This window comes from Trichoderma gamsii (assembly GCF_001481775.2).
Source record: "Trichoderma gamsii strain T6085 chromosome Unknown Scaffold_29.2, whole genome shotgun sequence".
In the NCBI taxonomy this organism is placed as follows: domain Eukaryota; kingdom Fungi; phylum Ascomycota; class Sordariomycetes; order Hypocreales; family Hypocreaceae; genus Trichoderma; species Trichoderma gamsii.
Genome location: NW_020171366.1, coordinates 1 through 13,657, shown reverse-complemented (window position 1 = coordinate 13,657; position 13,657 = coordinate 1). Strand labels below are relative to the sequence as shown.

General features: G+C 51.2%; 4 protein-coding genes across 4 annotated transcripts; 1 reads left to right on the top strand and 3 right to left on the bottom strand.

The window, feature by feature from the left end:
• Positions 1–531: 531 nt before the first annotated feature.
• On the bottom strand, positions 532–2,404 carry TGAM01_v207610 (hypothetical protein; the record flags this gene model as incomplete). Its single annotated transcript, XM_018805102.1, has 3 exons — positions 532–847; positions 964–2,272; positions 2,332–2,404. The coding sequence occupies 3 exons, from the start codon at positions 2,402–2,404 to the stop codon at positions 532–534; spliced, it is 1,698 nt and encodes a 565-aa protein (XP_018661552.1).
• Positions 2,405–7,184: 4,780 nt separating this feature from the next.
• On the bottom strand, positions 7,185–8,268 carry TGAM01_v207609 (glutathione S-transferase; the record flags this gene model as incomplete). The annotated part of the gene is made up of 2 exons (XM_024550130.1): positions 7,185–8,102; positions 8,167–8,268. The coding sequence occupies 2 exons, from the start codon at positions 8,266–8,268 to the stop codon at positions 7,185–7,187; spliced, it is 1,020 nt and encodes a 339-aa protein (XP_024405095.1).
• Positions 8,269–8,788: 520 nt separating this feature from the next.
• Positions 8,789–10,527, bottom strand: TGAM01_v207608 (hypothetical protein; the record flags this gene model as incomplete). Its single annotated transcript, XM_018805100.1, has 7 exons — positions 8,789–9,000; positions 9,058–9,231; positions 9,281–9,357; positions 9,410–9,452; positions 9,505–10,056; positions 10,115–10,239; positions 10,295–10,527. 7 exons carry the CDS (start codon positions 10,525–10,527, stop codon positions 8,789–8,791), a joined length of 1,416 nt encoding a protein of 471 aa, XP_018661550.1.
• Positions 10,528–12,961: 2,434 nt separating this feature from the next.
• TGAM01_v207607 (hypothetical protein) lies at positions 12,962–13,654 on the top strand (the record flags this gene model as incomplete). Its single annotated transcript, XM_018805099.2, has 1 exon — positions 12,962–13,654. A coding segment is annotated over one exon (693 nt), but the record flags the coding sequence as incomplete, so codon positions are not given.
• Between the last annotated feature and the right edge of the window lie 3 nt (positions 13,655–13,657).

Below are 13,657 nucleotides of genomic sequence, written 5' to 3'. Positions count from 1 at the left end.
TACCAAAGGCGAATGTCCCTCCACTGATTCAGTCGCCTGTTTGGCATGATTTGATTATATAGGGAAAGGGTGTAACGCATGAGTGTTGTTTTAAGTAAACCGCATGCGTGTATCATAGGTTATCGAAACAATCGACGAAGCCGTTCATCCAGAGGTTCCACGCGTGCCATACTCGGAATCTCACACGTGGTCGCACTCTAAAAATAAACGTTACCATGATGTGTAGCAGTAGAAAGGCTATAGTGACCGCCGAAATATTTGCGGTTCTAAAGGTGAACGGAAATGCGGTGGTGGTGGTGGTGGTGATTGGCGACGCGATGTTGTGCGGGACGCATAAATCGGGTTAGTCATGTATTCTTCAACAGATACAGAGGCACTCTGGTCCTTAGCAGCGAACAGTCCCTCAACCCTAGCGCCAATCATGAGTTCTTCCGGAGATACATAGGAACGCTGGTCCTCAGCAACAGGTAGCCCAACACTTGCGCCAATCATGACTTGCTGCCCAGGTGAGGATGAAGGGTCATTCATTTCCTAAGAAAAGCGCCGTTGGACACCCTGGCCAACCATGGCTTGTTGAGCAGGTATCGGGGCCGCCATCCCATAGGGATTCATCTGCGGGTTGAAAGGCTCAACTACTTGTGACATGAAAGCGCCGTGGAGACCTTGGCTTTGAGTCACGGGGCAATCCTTGTGAGCAAGCAGAAGAGTTTTGAGATTGACCACCTCTTCTCGCAGTTGCGTAATCTGCTGCGTCAAGGCGTCGTTCTCGCTACTAAACATCTCGACCTTGGTCTGAAGATTGGCCAGCCACTGCTTCTTGCGTTGTCGACATTTGAGAGCGGCCACGCTATAGGAGTATGTTAGCTGCATTCGTGCACCGAAAAAAAAAAAAAAAAAAAAAAAAAAAAAAAAAAAAAAAAAAAAAAAAAAAGAAGAAGTTGGTTTTGAGAGGACGTGACATACCGGTTACGTTCCAAAAAGTTCTTGCGCTTTTCCTCGTCCGTCATCTTAGACTTTCCAGGACCATTGTCATCAAATCTATCCATGTCCTCATCTGAGTGTTCTTCGTCAACGGAGCTGGCAACGCCGCTGTTGGCCTTGGTTTTCTTGGCAGCCGGTGCCTTGACAGGCATCTCATCGGCCTTTCTCCTACCATTAGCAGCAGGGGGGTTCTTCTTTCCCTTGCCTCGTGTCTGTGGCTTCTGGTCACTTTCATCCGAGCCATTGCTGATTTCACTGACTCCCCGTTTGGAGTCTACTTTTACGTTGTTGGCCATTGGCGGCGACGTGTTGATATTCGATTGAACTGCGGGGGCTGGGTGTGCGTGCGCGGTAGGTGCAGTTGTGACTGTAAACTGAGGTGTAGGTTGAGCCCCGTTGCGGCCTTGAGCGAGCATGAAAAGACCGTTGGCCGCGTCGTTGTCGTGGGGGTCAAACGGCCCGGATGAAGTTTTGGGCTCGACTTTGGGGATAACGGTGCCGTTGGTCATGTCCTGAGGTTGAGAGGTGACCGCGGGCGGCTGCGGTGCAGTCGGCTGAGCTCGAGCGGCCTGTTCCCGCTTTGCGGCGGCGCTCAGAGCTGTTCGGTGAAAGTCGAGTGTGCTGGGAGTCGCACCACCGCTGGCCAGCTGGGCAAAGAGGGCAGAGTTGGGACTCGGGGCCGGGAACATAGACCCGCTCCCGCCCGGAGTCAGTCCAGTGCGCAGCGAAGACTCGTTGGGTGTAGGGAAGCCGCCGCGCAGGTGGTGTGTATCGCCAAAGTAGTCGGTAGGTCCTGACAGCATGGCAGGGCTCAGCGGGCCGGTCCGCAGGGAGCCTCCGCCCCAGTTGAAGGGAGTCGCGTTGGTCCCGGGCAGCAGGGACGAGGGCGACGTCAAAGCAGCGACGCTGGGGAGTTTGGTTCCTCCAGGAGTCTCTGGGCCACCACCCCCAAACGACTGCTCAAACGGATTGGGCTCCAGGCTGAGGGAGCCTCCAGAAACCTGAGGCGCGTAGTATTCCGGGGTGTTGGAGCCTTGCTGTGATTGTCCTGGTCGAGGCGGTGGTGCAAGTGGCTTGGTCGCCGGAGCATTAGACGTAATGTCCGGCTTGGTGAGAGAATCGATCTTCGCGCTGACGATGGAACCTGCGAGGCAGAGAGCGCTTTGTAAGTATGGCAGGACAACAGTAGCAATTGGGCAATTGTAACTCTGGTGACGCACAGGGTAGCCGGTGCGTAGTGACGAGGGAATGGCGGGCAATGACGATGGTGGAAGAGAAGCAAGTGTAGTGTCTAATGACGACGATGCAGGAACGGTAAAGGGGAAGACGAGGAAGGGTAAAAAGGCTTACCTTGCCGTGTGGGGGAGATGGGCTGCTGCTTAGGGGACTTGGACTCAATTACGTCGGTCACAGTCGTCCCCATGATGACGATGATGTATTATCCCAGTAGACAGTGCAAAGGGGGGCGTTGAGCTACCGAGTATGTGGGGGAAAGGCAGACGGGAGGAATTGCGGCGAGAGATGGTGAGAGGTCTGGCAGAGACAGAGCAGAGTGCAACGACGAGATGAGGTCAGAGGCAGAGCGTAGCGCGGAGGCAGAACTGCGGCAGTGGATAAGTTGGGGCGGTTTTGCGTTGAGATGGCGCGTTGCTGTCAACTCTCTTTTTGCCCTTGTTTGCTCTCTTAATTGAAACAAACTCTCAAAGCAGCCCAGCGTGGGCGGTCGGGTCTCTATTTTTGTGAGGGGCGTTATTCCTCCTCAACGCGCAGAGTTAGACGACTGAGGTGCAGCAGAACGCTTGGCCCGAAGCAGACGGAAAGGCAAAAAGGGCCAATTCAATCCAGCTCGCCCCGTGCAGGCTCGCGATCAAAGGCAAATCGCTGGATATCGAATCTGAAAATCCAAAGATGCTCCCAGAGTCTCGTGCCGCTAGAACGGGCACTGAAGCTATGCGGGGAGCGGAAGGCTGCGCTGAGAATCGCTGTAACTTGAGGTGGTGATGAAGAGTGCACGATGGTGGAAAGAAGACGTCAGAGATGACGTTGTGAAAAGTCGAAGGCGCAGAAAAAAGAAGGCGGGCGGCTCTGGGGGCGCTGCTTGGCTGCTGGGCTGCTCTTAGGCCTTTTTCTTCGACGGGGCCTGCAGAGACTTCGCTGACAAACCTGGGCCGCCGCCGCACTGTGCGGGACGCCGCTGCGAATCTCGCGATTGGGAATCCGGGTGGTGTAGACCGTGTGGAAATGCGCGCTGGGAGACGGAGTACTCGTTATCGACGGGAGGCGAAATTCTGTAGGGCCCAAGCGGCATGATTGGATAGCGCCGTGTATTGCACGTGTTTTTCGTACTGTTGGTGCTCGCGCATACCTGCCTGGAGCTTGCATACCTTGCTCTAGTGCTCCAACTCTTCTGGCGAGTTTACGAGATGGAAAAGGGTGAGGCCAGATGCAGCCAAATGCCACATCTCTGCTACGGCATCTGAAGTGCTGGAAACGCCCCCTCGGACTAGGATTGGGAATAAGGCCGGCATTGACAGCCGCGCGTCAGATGCTGGCGTGCGCTATCGTGGCGTCGAAAAGGGAATATCCAAAAGCCAACAGACCCGTCTACGACTCTGTCGAATGTTGTCAAAATGGCTTCCAGTGTCGTTTCCCACTCGCTCCCAGAGTACAAGCAGCATCTCCGCAAGAAGGAAACAAAACAAGACTGGAGAAGACATGGAAGCACTGTCCAGGCACTGTATCAAATGTGGACTCTCAGGATGCTGGGAGGGTCGCTCTAGCGTGCCACTGTTGATGCAGGCAAGGATGAGGAGATGTTGTGGCAGCAGAGAAGAAAACAGAGGTGGAGCTTCTGCAACATGGGATCCATGTACTTGTACCACGGCCGGTAGGGTGAGTCCATGCTGCTGGCAATGACGCTTCTCTTACGGGAAGACTGAGCACGACATTCGATAGAGGTGAGGGCTATGAAAGCCACAGACAGGAAGAGACGAGGCAAGACGAGACCAGCAGCAGTGTCTCTGCAGAAGCGCGGGAGGGAATGGCAGGAATTGCGGCAGCAGTGGGACAAGGAGAGAAGCCAGATGAGTGCTCGCTAATCTATCTACTCACCTAGACGAGGCGCATACGGGTTGACGGGCATCGCTAAGCAACTCACACTCGTACGGTTACTCTGGGCGCATGTACCAGTACAGAAGCATCACCAAAGGCCATCAAGAGTTTGCCTCACTGACTTATAATTCCGCATGCCATCGGAACGATTACTACTACAATATCCAGATCGTTGGCGCTCCCCCCTTAATTCCCGTATCAAACCCCCAGCTGGGCAACCGTTTTGATTTTCCCTTCGGCGACATACCTACTTGCCTCTTGCTGGGGCTCTCCAGGACGTGGCAATTTGGCCGCCTCCGTATATTACTGGTGCGCGTTCAACACACACCAGAATCCCCTCCCATAACGTGCGGCATTGCCTCCGCGCCGGCCCTCTAGCCAACTATGATCCTTGTCAACAGGCCAACTTCAGCACACCTTACTCGAGCTCCGTATTCTAGTCTCGTCTTATTCTCCCCTCAAGATGCAGGTAAACAACTTGCACGACTTGGGCCTGCTCTGTTCACGCCGTCAAGAGGTATGCAATGCTATGTCCTGAAAATACAACGATACACATATCAAACGGAGAAAGAAGGAGATGCCAACGATATTCGGACATTCACGTTACGTCAGATGTCTTCTGTTTCTCTTGCTTGACCTTTGAAGCCCTTCTCAACCTGTTGAAGACATTTTACCGTTGCATCTGCTTGAAAATGGATGCGTCTTCCCACTTGCCTAATTCGGCCGGCTCTGGAAGCGGAAGAGCAATCCATCCGTCCAATTCTTATTAATGGCCAGAAAATCATAGCAGCACCAGCACGACCATTTTCGTTTGCTATCAATCCTCGAGGCACAAAGCACAACAAGCCAAGCGAACTTTTTCTTAATTCTTTTGATTATGAGGAGGCCGGCCAGCGAATCACAGCAGCCCGATGGCCGCGGCGAAAATACGGCCCTCCTTCGCTCGCACACAGTGTAAGAGACGACCCCCTGAAATGGCCCGCCCTTCTCCACATCGTACCATCGTCCGAGACACTGTGCCGCGACTTTTTTGGCCCAAGCCCTGAGCGCCATATGATCGCCAGGTGACGTCAGCATGAAAAACAATCCAACAATGTCCAGGACAACCAAGGCACCGCAACAAGGGAGGTCCATCCACCCCAGAACGCTTTTGAAAATGCTTCTGGAGCGAAGCCAAAAAAAGCCCACAGAATCCGCACGCGTCTTTGTTTTTGGCCAAGTCTCGTGTACTAGACAGGCGGCGGATTCTCCCTCCTTGGGCGTTGGAGCCTGTAACTTGGCGACTTGTTGCTGCCAGATGGGCGCAACTCTGTGTCGATCCGTTACTGAGCCTTTGGCCTTGCCGTGTTTCTTTATTTTACCTTTTTTCACTTATTCTGCTCCCGCCAAGCCGTTTCTGGCTTCGGCGCCACGTCCCCACCGCAAGGCTGCAGTTCTGGCCAAGCTATGACGCACTTTCGCCAGGCCATTGTGAAACAAAGTTGCAGCCGTAACGTTGGGTCCGCGTAAAGACACCACGATGGCTTGACTTGTTTACCCTGCAACCGTCAACAGACAATGACTCGAGAGTCCATTCAGCATCAGACCAAGGAAATAAACTGCGAAGCTTTTCTTTTTGCGACAGCCCCAATAGTCGCGTATAGTGGGAACGTGTTTTGTAGGCCCGAGAACGACCTCCGTGCCAGTAGCCACAAGTTTAAGCATCAAAACAAACACCAGAAGCACGCCAAGCACGCTTCAATAGACAGCGTCGACCAACCTTCTCGATAGCTGGCCCCCCTCAGCTCAGAACAACGGCGCCCCTAAAACTCCCTCCGAGATGGTCTTCAAGCTGACTGTGATCATCATCTCCATGCAAGCACCCTTGGCGCCTAATTCTGAAAAACACAAGAGGGATCGAGATCTCCTTGCCTTGTCTGGTCCATACTGCTAGCTAGCATGTCCTATCGCATGCTAATGCCCTTTCTGCATTGGGCTATTTGTTTCTTGGGCTATTTGTTTCTTTTGGCTATGGCACCTGATGCTCGTGATGAAATGATGATCAATCTCCCCGGATTGTCTTCCCCTCCGTTGCGGGACACGAAAGGATCAGCGCGGTGCTTATACCGTACTTGGCAAACAGGTGTGTGAAGAGGGGCGAAAGGCTGGCGACTATTTCCAAGGCGAAGGCTTCTTTGAGGGCAAATCGACGGTGAAGAAGCTCTAGAAACGTGACCATGATTGAATGGGTTGTCAGGTGCCTCTCTCTTCAGCCGGCCGATGTGAGTCTGCAGGTGAGTCTCCAGAATCCGGTTTGGCAGCCGGTGAAAGGAATAAACGAGAAGAAAGGAATAAGCATCGCGTGATGCTTTATTTCCCGTTCATGTCAAGCGGCCCACGCATTTCTTCTCTCTCTTGTGGCTAGCTGTCCGGAGAGTTCAGGAGCTGAAAGCCCGTAGCGCTCTTGTGGTCCTGCCGATCCGTAAGAAGCTGTGCCACTACGCTACCACGCGGCCGTCTGATGTGCTACAAGGTCAAATATAGATTTGTAAGATCCCCTTTTTAGGGCGTAGGTGAATGCGGAGTGTGTGAGTTGGCTAGATCTCGATTGTCGTTGGTGTTATTCCAAGTATGGACTGCTTCCCAACTTCGAAGAGCAGATCTCCAACAGACAGCGGTTACTTCAACCCAACAAGCTGGGTAGATTGACTGTAATTTTCCAGCAGCATGTTACATTGAATCTAGTCTCATCTCTATCTTCATTATACCTGTGCTGATCAGTTGGGAAAAGCCAACAGCGATGTTGTGATAAGCTGCAGGGTAGTAACCAGGGGCTGAAATGGTGAGCCAAATCCAACCAAAAGGCCTGTAATAATAGAGCTCTGGATACATACATAAGACTGAGTTGAATGATTACATCCGTTTGATGTTCTATATCTATCTGCTTGATCTTGGCATGAGGTAGGCTGAGGCAGTCCGCGGCCAACACGCATCCCGCCCATTCGCCTCCATAAAACGAACATGCATTCCGATGCTGTTCATTCGCTAGGTAACTACCATGCCATAAAGAAAAATACGCTTCCTACTTCAAAAAAATGTCTCTTCAAGACCCTCTACAACTTCGCAGTACTCTTCTTTTCCCCATCATATCTCCTCAGCTTATACCCATGTCTCGGAGCATGCAGCCTCACCTTCTCCCCCTTCGCCGTCTCAACCTGAATAACCACCTCATCCTTATCCAAACTCAACAACTCTCCCACATCCTTGTGCGACCTGCCCGTATCCGTAGGGCAAATCGAAACGATGCTCCCCTTCTTCAGCCCTTCCGCTACCACCAGCGGATCCCCCTCATCCACCGTCTTCTCCTCCTCGTTCCACGCCGACTTCTCAATCACACTTGCTGCCTCCTCTCCATTCAGCGTCTGAGGCTTCCCGTTCTTCGCCTTGGCCGCCGTAACTGCCTCCTGGAAGCGCTTGATCCACGCATAGACTCGAGGGTATCGTTCTGCCGAGAACCGATCCGCCGGCAACGCCCCCTTTAAGCCAGACACCCAGTGAAGTGCCCACACGCCCTCAATGTCAGCCAAACTAGGCTTCTCTGTCTTCAAGATCCATTCTCGCCCATCAGCCAGCAGCGTCGTCTCGAAAAGATCAAATCCCACTGCAATCTCTGCCAACGCATCGGGACGAATCTTCCTCAACGCCTCTAGGGTGATTGGCTTTCCCGAAAAGTCTCCCCTGTCCTTGAAGTAGTTTGGGTCCTTGAAGAGTGGTAGATCCAAAGGAAGCAATCTTGAGGCTTCCTGAAAGATGCCTCCGTCAATGATGTAAGCTGAGAGCAAACGTTCTACAGCCTTCTGTTCTGGCGTAGTTGCCCCAAGGCGAGGAAGCTCAGGATGTAGTTCTTCCAGCTTTGGCAGTTGAAGGCGCGTATCAAAGTAAATGTCCTTGCCAATGGAAAGAATGGGTATGCGGCGATACGCGACACCCAAGCGAGCGACATCTGGTCGCGGCATCATAGTAGGTTGAAGCTGAAGTTTGACATGTTAGCTTGAGATGCCTTGGTACAAGACTCTAATTTTGTACAATACTTACACATTGGCTGTGCGGGATTCCCCGTAGAGCCAGATACCAAACCGTCCTTCTTGCATAGGGGGAGTGTGGATAGTGGTAAAGAATAACGTCTTTGCCTGCCATTTTCACGCTTCGTAATAAATGCGCTTCGTAAGAAACGATAAAAAGATAAGTAGAACTTGACAATTCCAACTGATGTTACGGTGGACTACTTCATGTCATATATAAATCGACAAGAGCCTGCTGTAGCTTGCTTACATACCAACGTTGCGGTCTACCTGCACGCTCCGCCAACCTCGGCTTATTTAGGGGTGGGGTAGCCGGGGTAAACTACCGCGACGGCAAAGTGGTAGGTACAACTAGATGTTATACTTGCGGCTGCGATAACTATGGCTCTGCGGCTTGAATCCATTTATAGAGACAACGAGGTGACTATCGTCCAGTGCTATGCTATCATCTACCTAGGTATGTATGAAGCATCTTGCTTTCTGTGTTCTCGTATCTGCCCAGGAACATATCGTCACGCCCTCATTTGAATGCGTACCTAGTAAATCTTTCCCATACTAGGTCAACTATAATTCGAGTAAAAAGCAAAATCATATCAAAATCGAATCTCTCGGGGCTAATGTGCTAGGGCAACAAATTACCAACCGCCGGTATCGCCTCCGTCGCCTCCCGCATTGTCGGCGTAGTTATTGTCGTAGCTATTGCCAGCGTCGCCATCAGCTTGGGTCGGTTGTTCATCTCCATTGCCGGGGTCCTGGTCTGCAAAAGCCTCCGAGTCTTTGGGTGGCTGCTTGCAGCGGACTTTGGTATGTCCATACTCCTCACAGTTGGTACATTGGACTTTGGACCCTGAAATTTGAGTGTTAGCAAGAGAACAGAGTACAGAGTGTTGGTCATAAGGCTTACAGTCCCGAGGCTTGGGGCACTCTTTGCTGTAGTGTCCAGTTTCCTCGCAGTTGCGGCAGGTAACAAGGTCCATGTTTCTGGGCTGGTCACAATCTTTGGAAATATGGCCTTCCTGGCCACAATTGCGGCAAGCTCTGCTACCTCCATCTGGGCAGTCTTTGGCGAAGTGGCCGGCTGAGTACTGTTAGCTGCTGTATCTGTCCGGAAGAAAGTATAAACGTACTCTTGTTGCATTTGCGACACTCAACATTGTCCATGTTGGGAGGCTCTGGGCACTCTGCAATCTTATGTCCCGATTGACTGCTCGCTATTAGTGTTTGATCAACGCATTGAAAGATAAAGAAAGACTGACCCGCAATTCTTGCAGGCAAACTTGTCAACGCGTGGCTCGGGGCCTATGAAACTGGTTAGAAAATTCAATGATGAAGAAACAGCACTGTAACTTACAGTCTCTGACTCGATGACCTTCGTTACCGCAATTGTAGCACGAGATCTTCGGCTTCTCCGAAGCATGCTCAACTCGCTCTTGGGTGCAGGCCTTGGACGTATGGCCGAGCTCGCCACAGTTGTAGCATTTAGGAAGGCCTCTGTCGACAACAATTCCTGCATCGTCCAAGCGAGATAGGATCTCACCATGGCCTTGGGGCCAGCCATCGATTTCACGAGGCCGCTCAGGCTTATCGGAGAACCTGAACGAAACGCTATACTTCTTGTCAATATTACCCTGGAGGTCCATATTGGTGAAAGTATCAATCAGCTCTCTTTCCAAGGCAATCAGCCAGAGCTTGACGCTCTCTTCCATCAATTTCTCTTGGATTTGGCGGTAAGTGACTTCTGCTCCTAGAGCCTTGACGTATTCCTCAACCGCTTCTTTGACATCGTCGTAGTCTCTTTCACGAGCTGCTTGCTTGATCTTGGCCCAGGCATCTTCCGGAGTAGTATCGGCAACATGGTCACGATTGACCTTGCGGGCATTCTCGCAATTCTTTCTGAAATGACCTAAGATAGTTAGTCAAATATTCATCAATTTCCTAGGACTTGAGCCATCCAGCTGTACCTTCTTCACCGCAGTCGGTGCAAATCATAGGAGGCTTATCGGGACAGTCCTTGACCATATGGCCCTCCTTCTTGCAGTAGCGGCAAGTCTGCGCTTCAGCATTCGGGCATTCTGCTCGCCTATGGCTGTGATAAAGTAGTCAGCAACGGATTGCTGCAAAATAAGCAACAGGCTACCTACCCTTCCTCGCCGCAGCCGAAACATTTGTCGTTTCCGTATTCCCCAGCGTCATTGGCACCGCCTTTGTAACCACCATCATCATAGTTGTCATTGAAGTTGTCATTGACACCTCCAGTATTGCCAGCGGGCTCGTTTGAGCCCCAGTTGTCTGCTCCCGCGTTTCCCTTTTCAGAGACGTGAGCATTGGACTGGGCCCAACCGCCCGTCTCTGCTCCACCGCCCCAGTCTGCCATCTTCAATCTGTACGGGATAGAGGTGATAAGTTGGGGAGTGAAATTCCTTTGAGATGTTAGAGAGATATTAGGATATGGAGAAGAAGAACACGAGAGACTGAAGGTAATGTTATGCTCTTTGGATGGAGAGCTGTGAGCAAGTGGTTGGATAGTTGCGTCAAAGTGAACAAAAATTGAGGACCAAGGTGACCATGGCAGGAGTAGTGAGGACAGAGAGAGACAAGTAGATCAAGGGAAGTTGAAGATGGAGAGCTGCCAATCAACCGAAACTGGAGATGCTTACCTTGGATGGAATTTCAGGAAACAGGCGCTTGATGAGCGAAGTAACCGAAGAACTGAATATATGTCATCGAAGAGTTAGTTTGCAGCCTTGAACAGATTTTGAGACTGCGTGAGCATTTGTTACTCACAGCTTTGATGCGTATCCTGCCCTAGAAGATGGAGATGATCAGGATGAGGGAGAAGTGAAAAGAAAAAGAAAAAAAAGAGAAGAGGAAACGGAAGAGGAAAGGGAGCGAAGAAAAGAGAAGGAGCGTGCAGCAGTTGGCAGGGCAGCCAGGAAACACCTGGCAAAGGCGGTGCCTGGAGCGGCAGAATGGGAGCAAGTTATTCCATCCGCATCTCGCCTTAGATGGGATGAACACTGTCAGATGCCAGGGTGAATAGATATACCTGTAGGCTATAATAAGGGGATAAAATTAGTATCTCGTGAAAAGCAGAGTGCTTGATATGGGGATAGGAAGACTCCTGAATGGAAGACTCCTTGAATTTGTAGACTACAATGGGATACAGTACATGTAGAACGATGAGCTTGCCTTTTAGCCTATCGCTTTTATACCTGGATGAGGCTGCCTTGGCATCATAACCTGAGCAAATTAACTTGAGCTAATTCGAGAAATGACAAGTATCTCGACTGTGATATGCAATGTTATTCTTGGCATAGGTCTGCGGTACATGCACCGTGAGAAACTATTTCTTTCCAGAGTTCACCAAATTTGACTAACAGACGCCATAGAATAATTTCTCTTTTAATAGTAGGCGCGACAGATTTACGATGAGAACATTTTGCTCCGTACATTGGCCTGCAGCTGTGGTTTCTTCCCCTCTCTCTGTGACTCTCAGCGATTTTTTCTGCTTGGCATTAATCTGTCTTGGATAATAGGCTCTGAAAATGGAACGCATAGCAGGTGAATTGCACAAAAGGAGACAATTCTATTGAGAGGCCCATCTCGCTCGCAATGTACATGGGGGGTGAAGCATGCAGCGGTGATTCACACAAACAAGAAGACAAGGTGGCATTAGTGCGTGCCGCTTAAAGGCCAAAGAGACTTCATAACTGATGGACAACCGCTTTGCAGCGTGGTTTATTACAACGCAAGAGAAAATATCAGCACCAGAGATACAAAGCAGTGGCAAAGCAAACCGTACGTCCTGATAGTTCGCATAGTAGGGAGATCATGCAAGCCATGCCAGTGGCCTCATATAATGTCCCGCTCGAGGATAATCTAGGTTACGAAAATAGACAACAATGGGCAAACGCTAGGCTAGTCTTTCGCAATATTATTTCCCAACAGGATTGAGTTGTATACAGCACATACAATGGCCATCGTAATATTGGCTCTGCTCACGAGCCGTCATCGGACTCGGGATCTCGACGTAACACGTGGGCTGATGCTCAAGTCCACTACATTTCCGCGGAAAAGGCAATTCGTCTCACACAGGCCTGCTACTATCACAAAAAAAGCCAGACAAGCTGGAGACGCCAGGAAAGTGATTTATTCCAGCAGTATTTCAAGCTGCGGAAACACATCCATCAGCACAGTCACGAGAAAAGCCAAGGACTGCCAGTATGCTATGCAGGACAGTAAAGCACTTGCTTCACAGCCTGCAAATCGTTCGAGTTAGTACCAGGTGGATACAGACAGGGACACCAGCCCAGCTAGCATCGAAGAAGCGACCCATCTGCCAACGGCTAGGATGACCTTTCAGTTGGTAATGCGCAATACAGTCCGCTTCTCAGGCAGAGGGGAGGGGCTTGTCAAACCCCACGTCTGATATCACCCAATGAGAGGCGCGGAGTATTCGCAAAGTGCATCTCCGCACTCGGAGGGGCCTTTTCTTATCGAGCACTACTAACCTAATTCTGATCCCAAATTCACTGTGCTGTACTGTATAGACAGGTTTGTTATCGCGGCAAGAGTACAGTGTTGAAAAGATACAAAATTTCCATTCTACGTCGGTTTCTGTTTTTTTAGGCTTTTACTAAGCGCCGCATGGTCTTTAATACAACATCAAGGTCCTAAGCAGGAAGAGGGTCTTCCCTTCTTACAAATCTAGCCCTCTTGCCCTCTCATTTTTCCAACTTTCCAATTCTTCCCCCCCTCCCAACACCGCAGCCGATTGTCGTTTCTTCCACAGCAGTTTTTCTTTCGCAATGGCGCCCTCGGTCGTTATGATAGATACCTCGGACGACTTCTCCTTCGCTGCCCCAGTGGCGGCGACTGAGAAGAAGCAGCAGCAGCGCACGCTGCTCCTAGCACCGCCGTCTCTCGCCTCTCATCCCACCGCGCTTACCAACGTGCTCTCGCAACATGATCGCTCCACGACCGACCTCCAGATGATTGACCGGTTGTCCGCCGGGCTCGTCAATCTCCCCTCCGCGACATACGATCTCGTCCTAGTCCTCGCCGATGCGTCTTCGTCTCTAAACGAAGTCTTGCCGCTCTTGACCCGAAGCATCCTCGGCCCTATCACAGAGTCGCTCAAACCAAAGGGACGGCTGCAGTCGCAGAATGGCGCAGAGTTGGGACAGAATGCTGCGCTGGCAAAGGAGGCCGTTTTGGCAGGATTGGTTGCCACCAACGGAGGTTTCGACAAGCCCGACTATGGCGACAACGAAGGCGTAGTCTCTCTCAAGCTGGGCAGCAAGAAGAAGAAGTTGGCTGTTGCTGTTGCTCCTCCTGCTCCCGTACAAACACTCGAAGTCAAGCCTGTCGTCCCTGCTGGCGTTGGCTTTGTCGACTTTTCTGACGATCTCGATGCCGATTACGACGACGATGACCTCATCGACGAGGACACTCTCATGACGGAAGACGATCTCAAGCGACCCATCAACATCCGTATGCTTTTA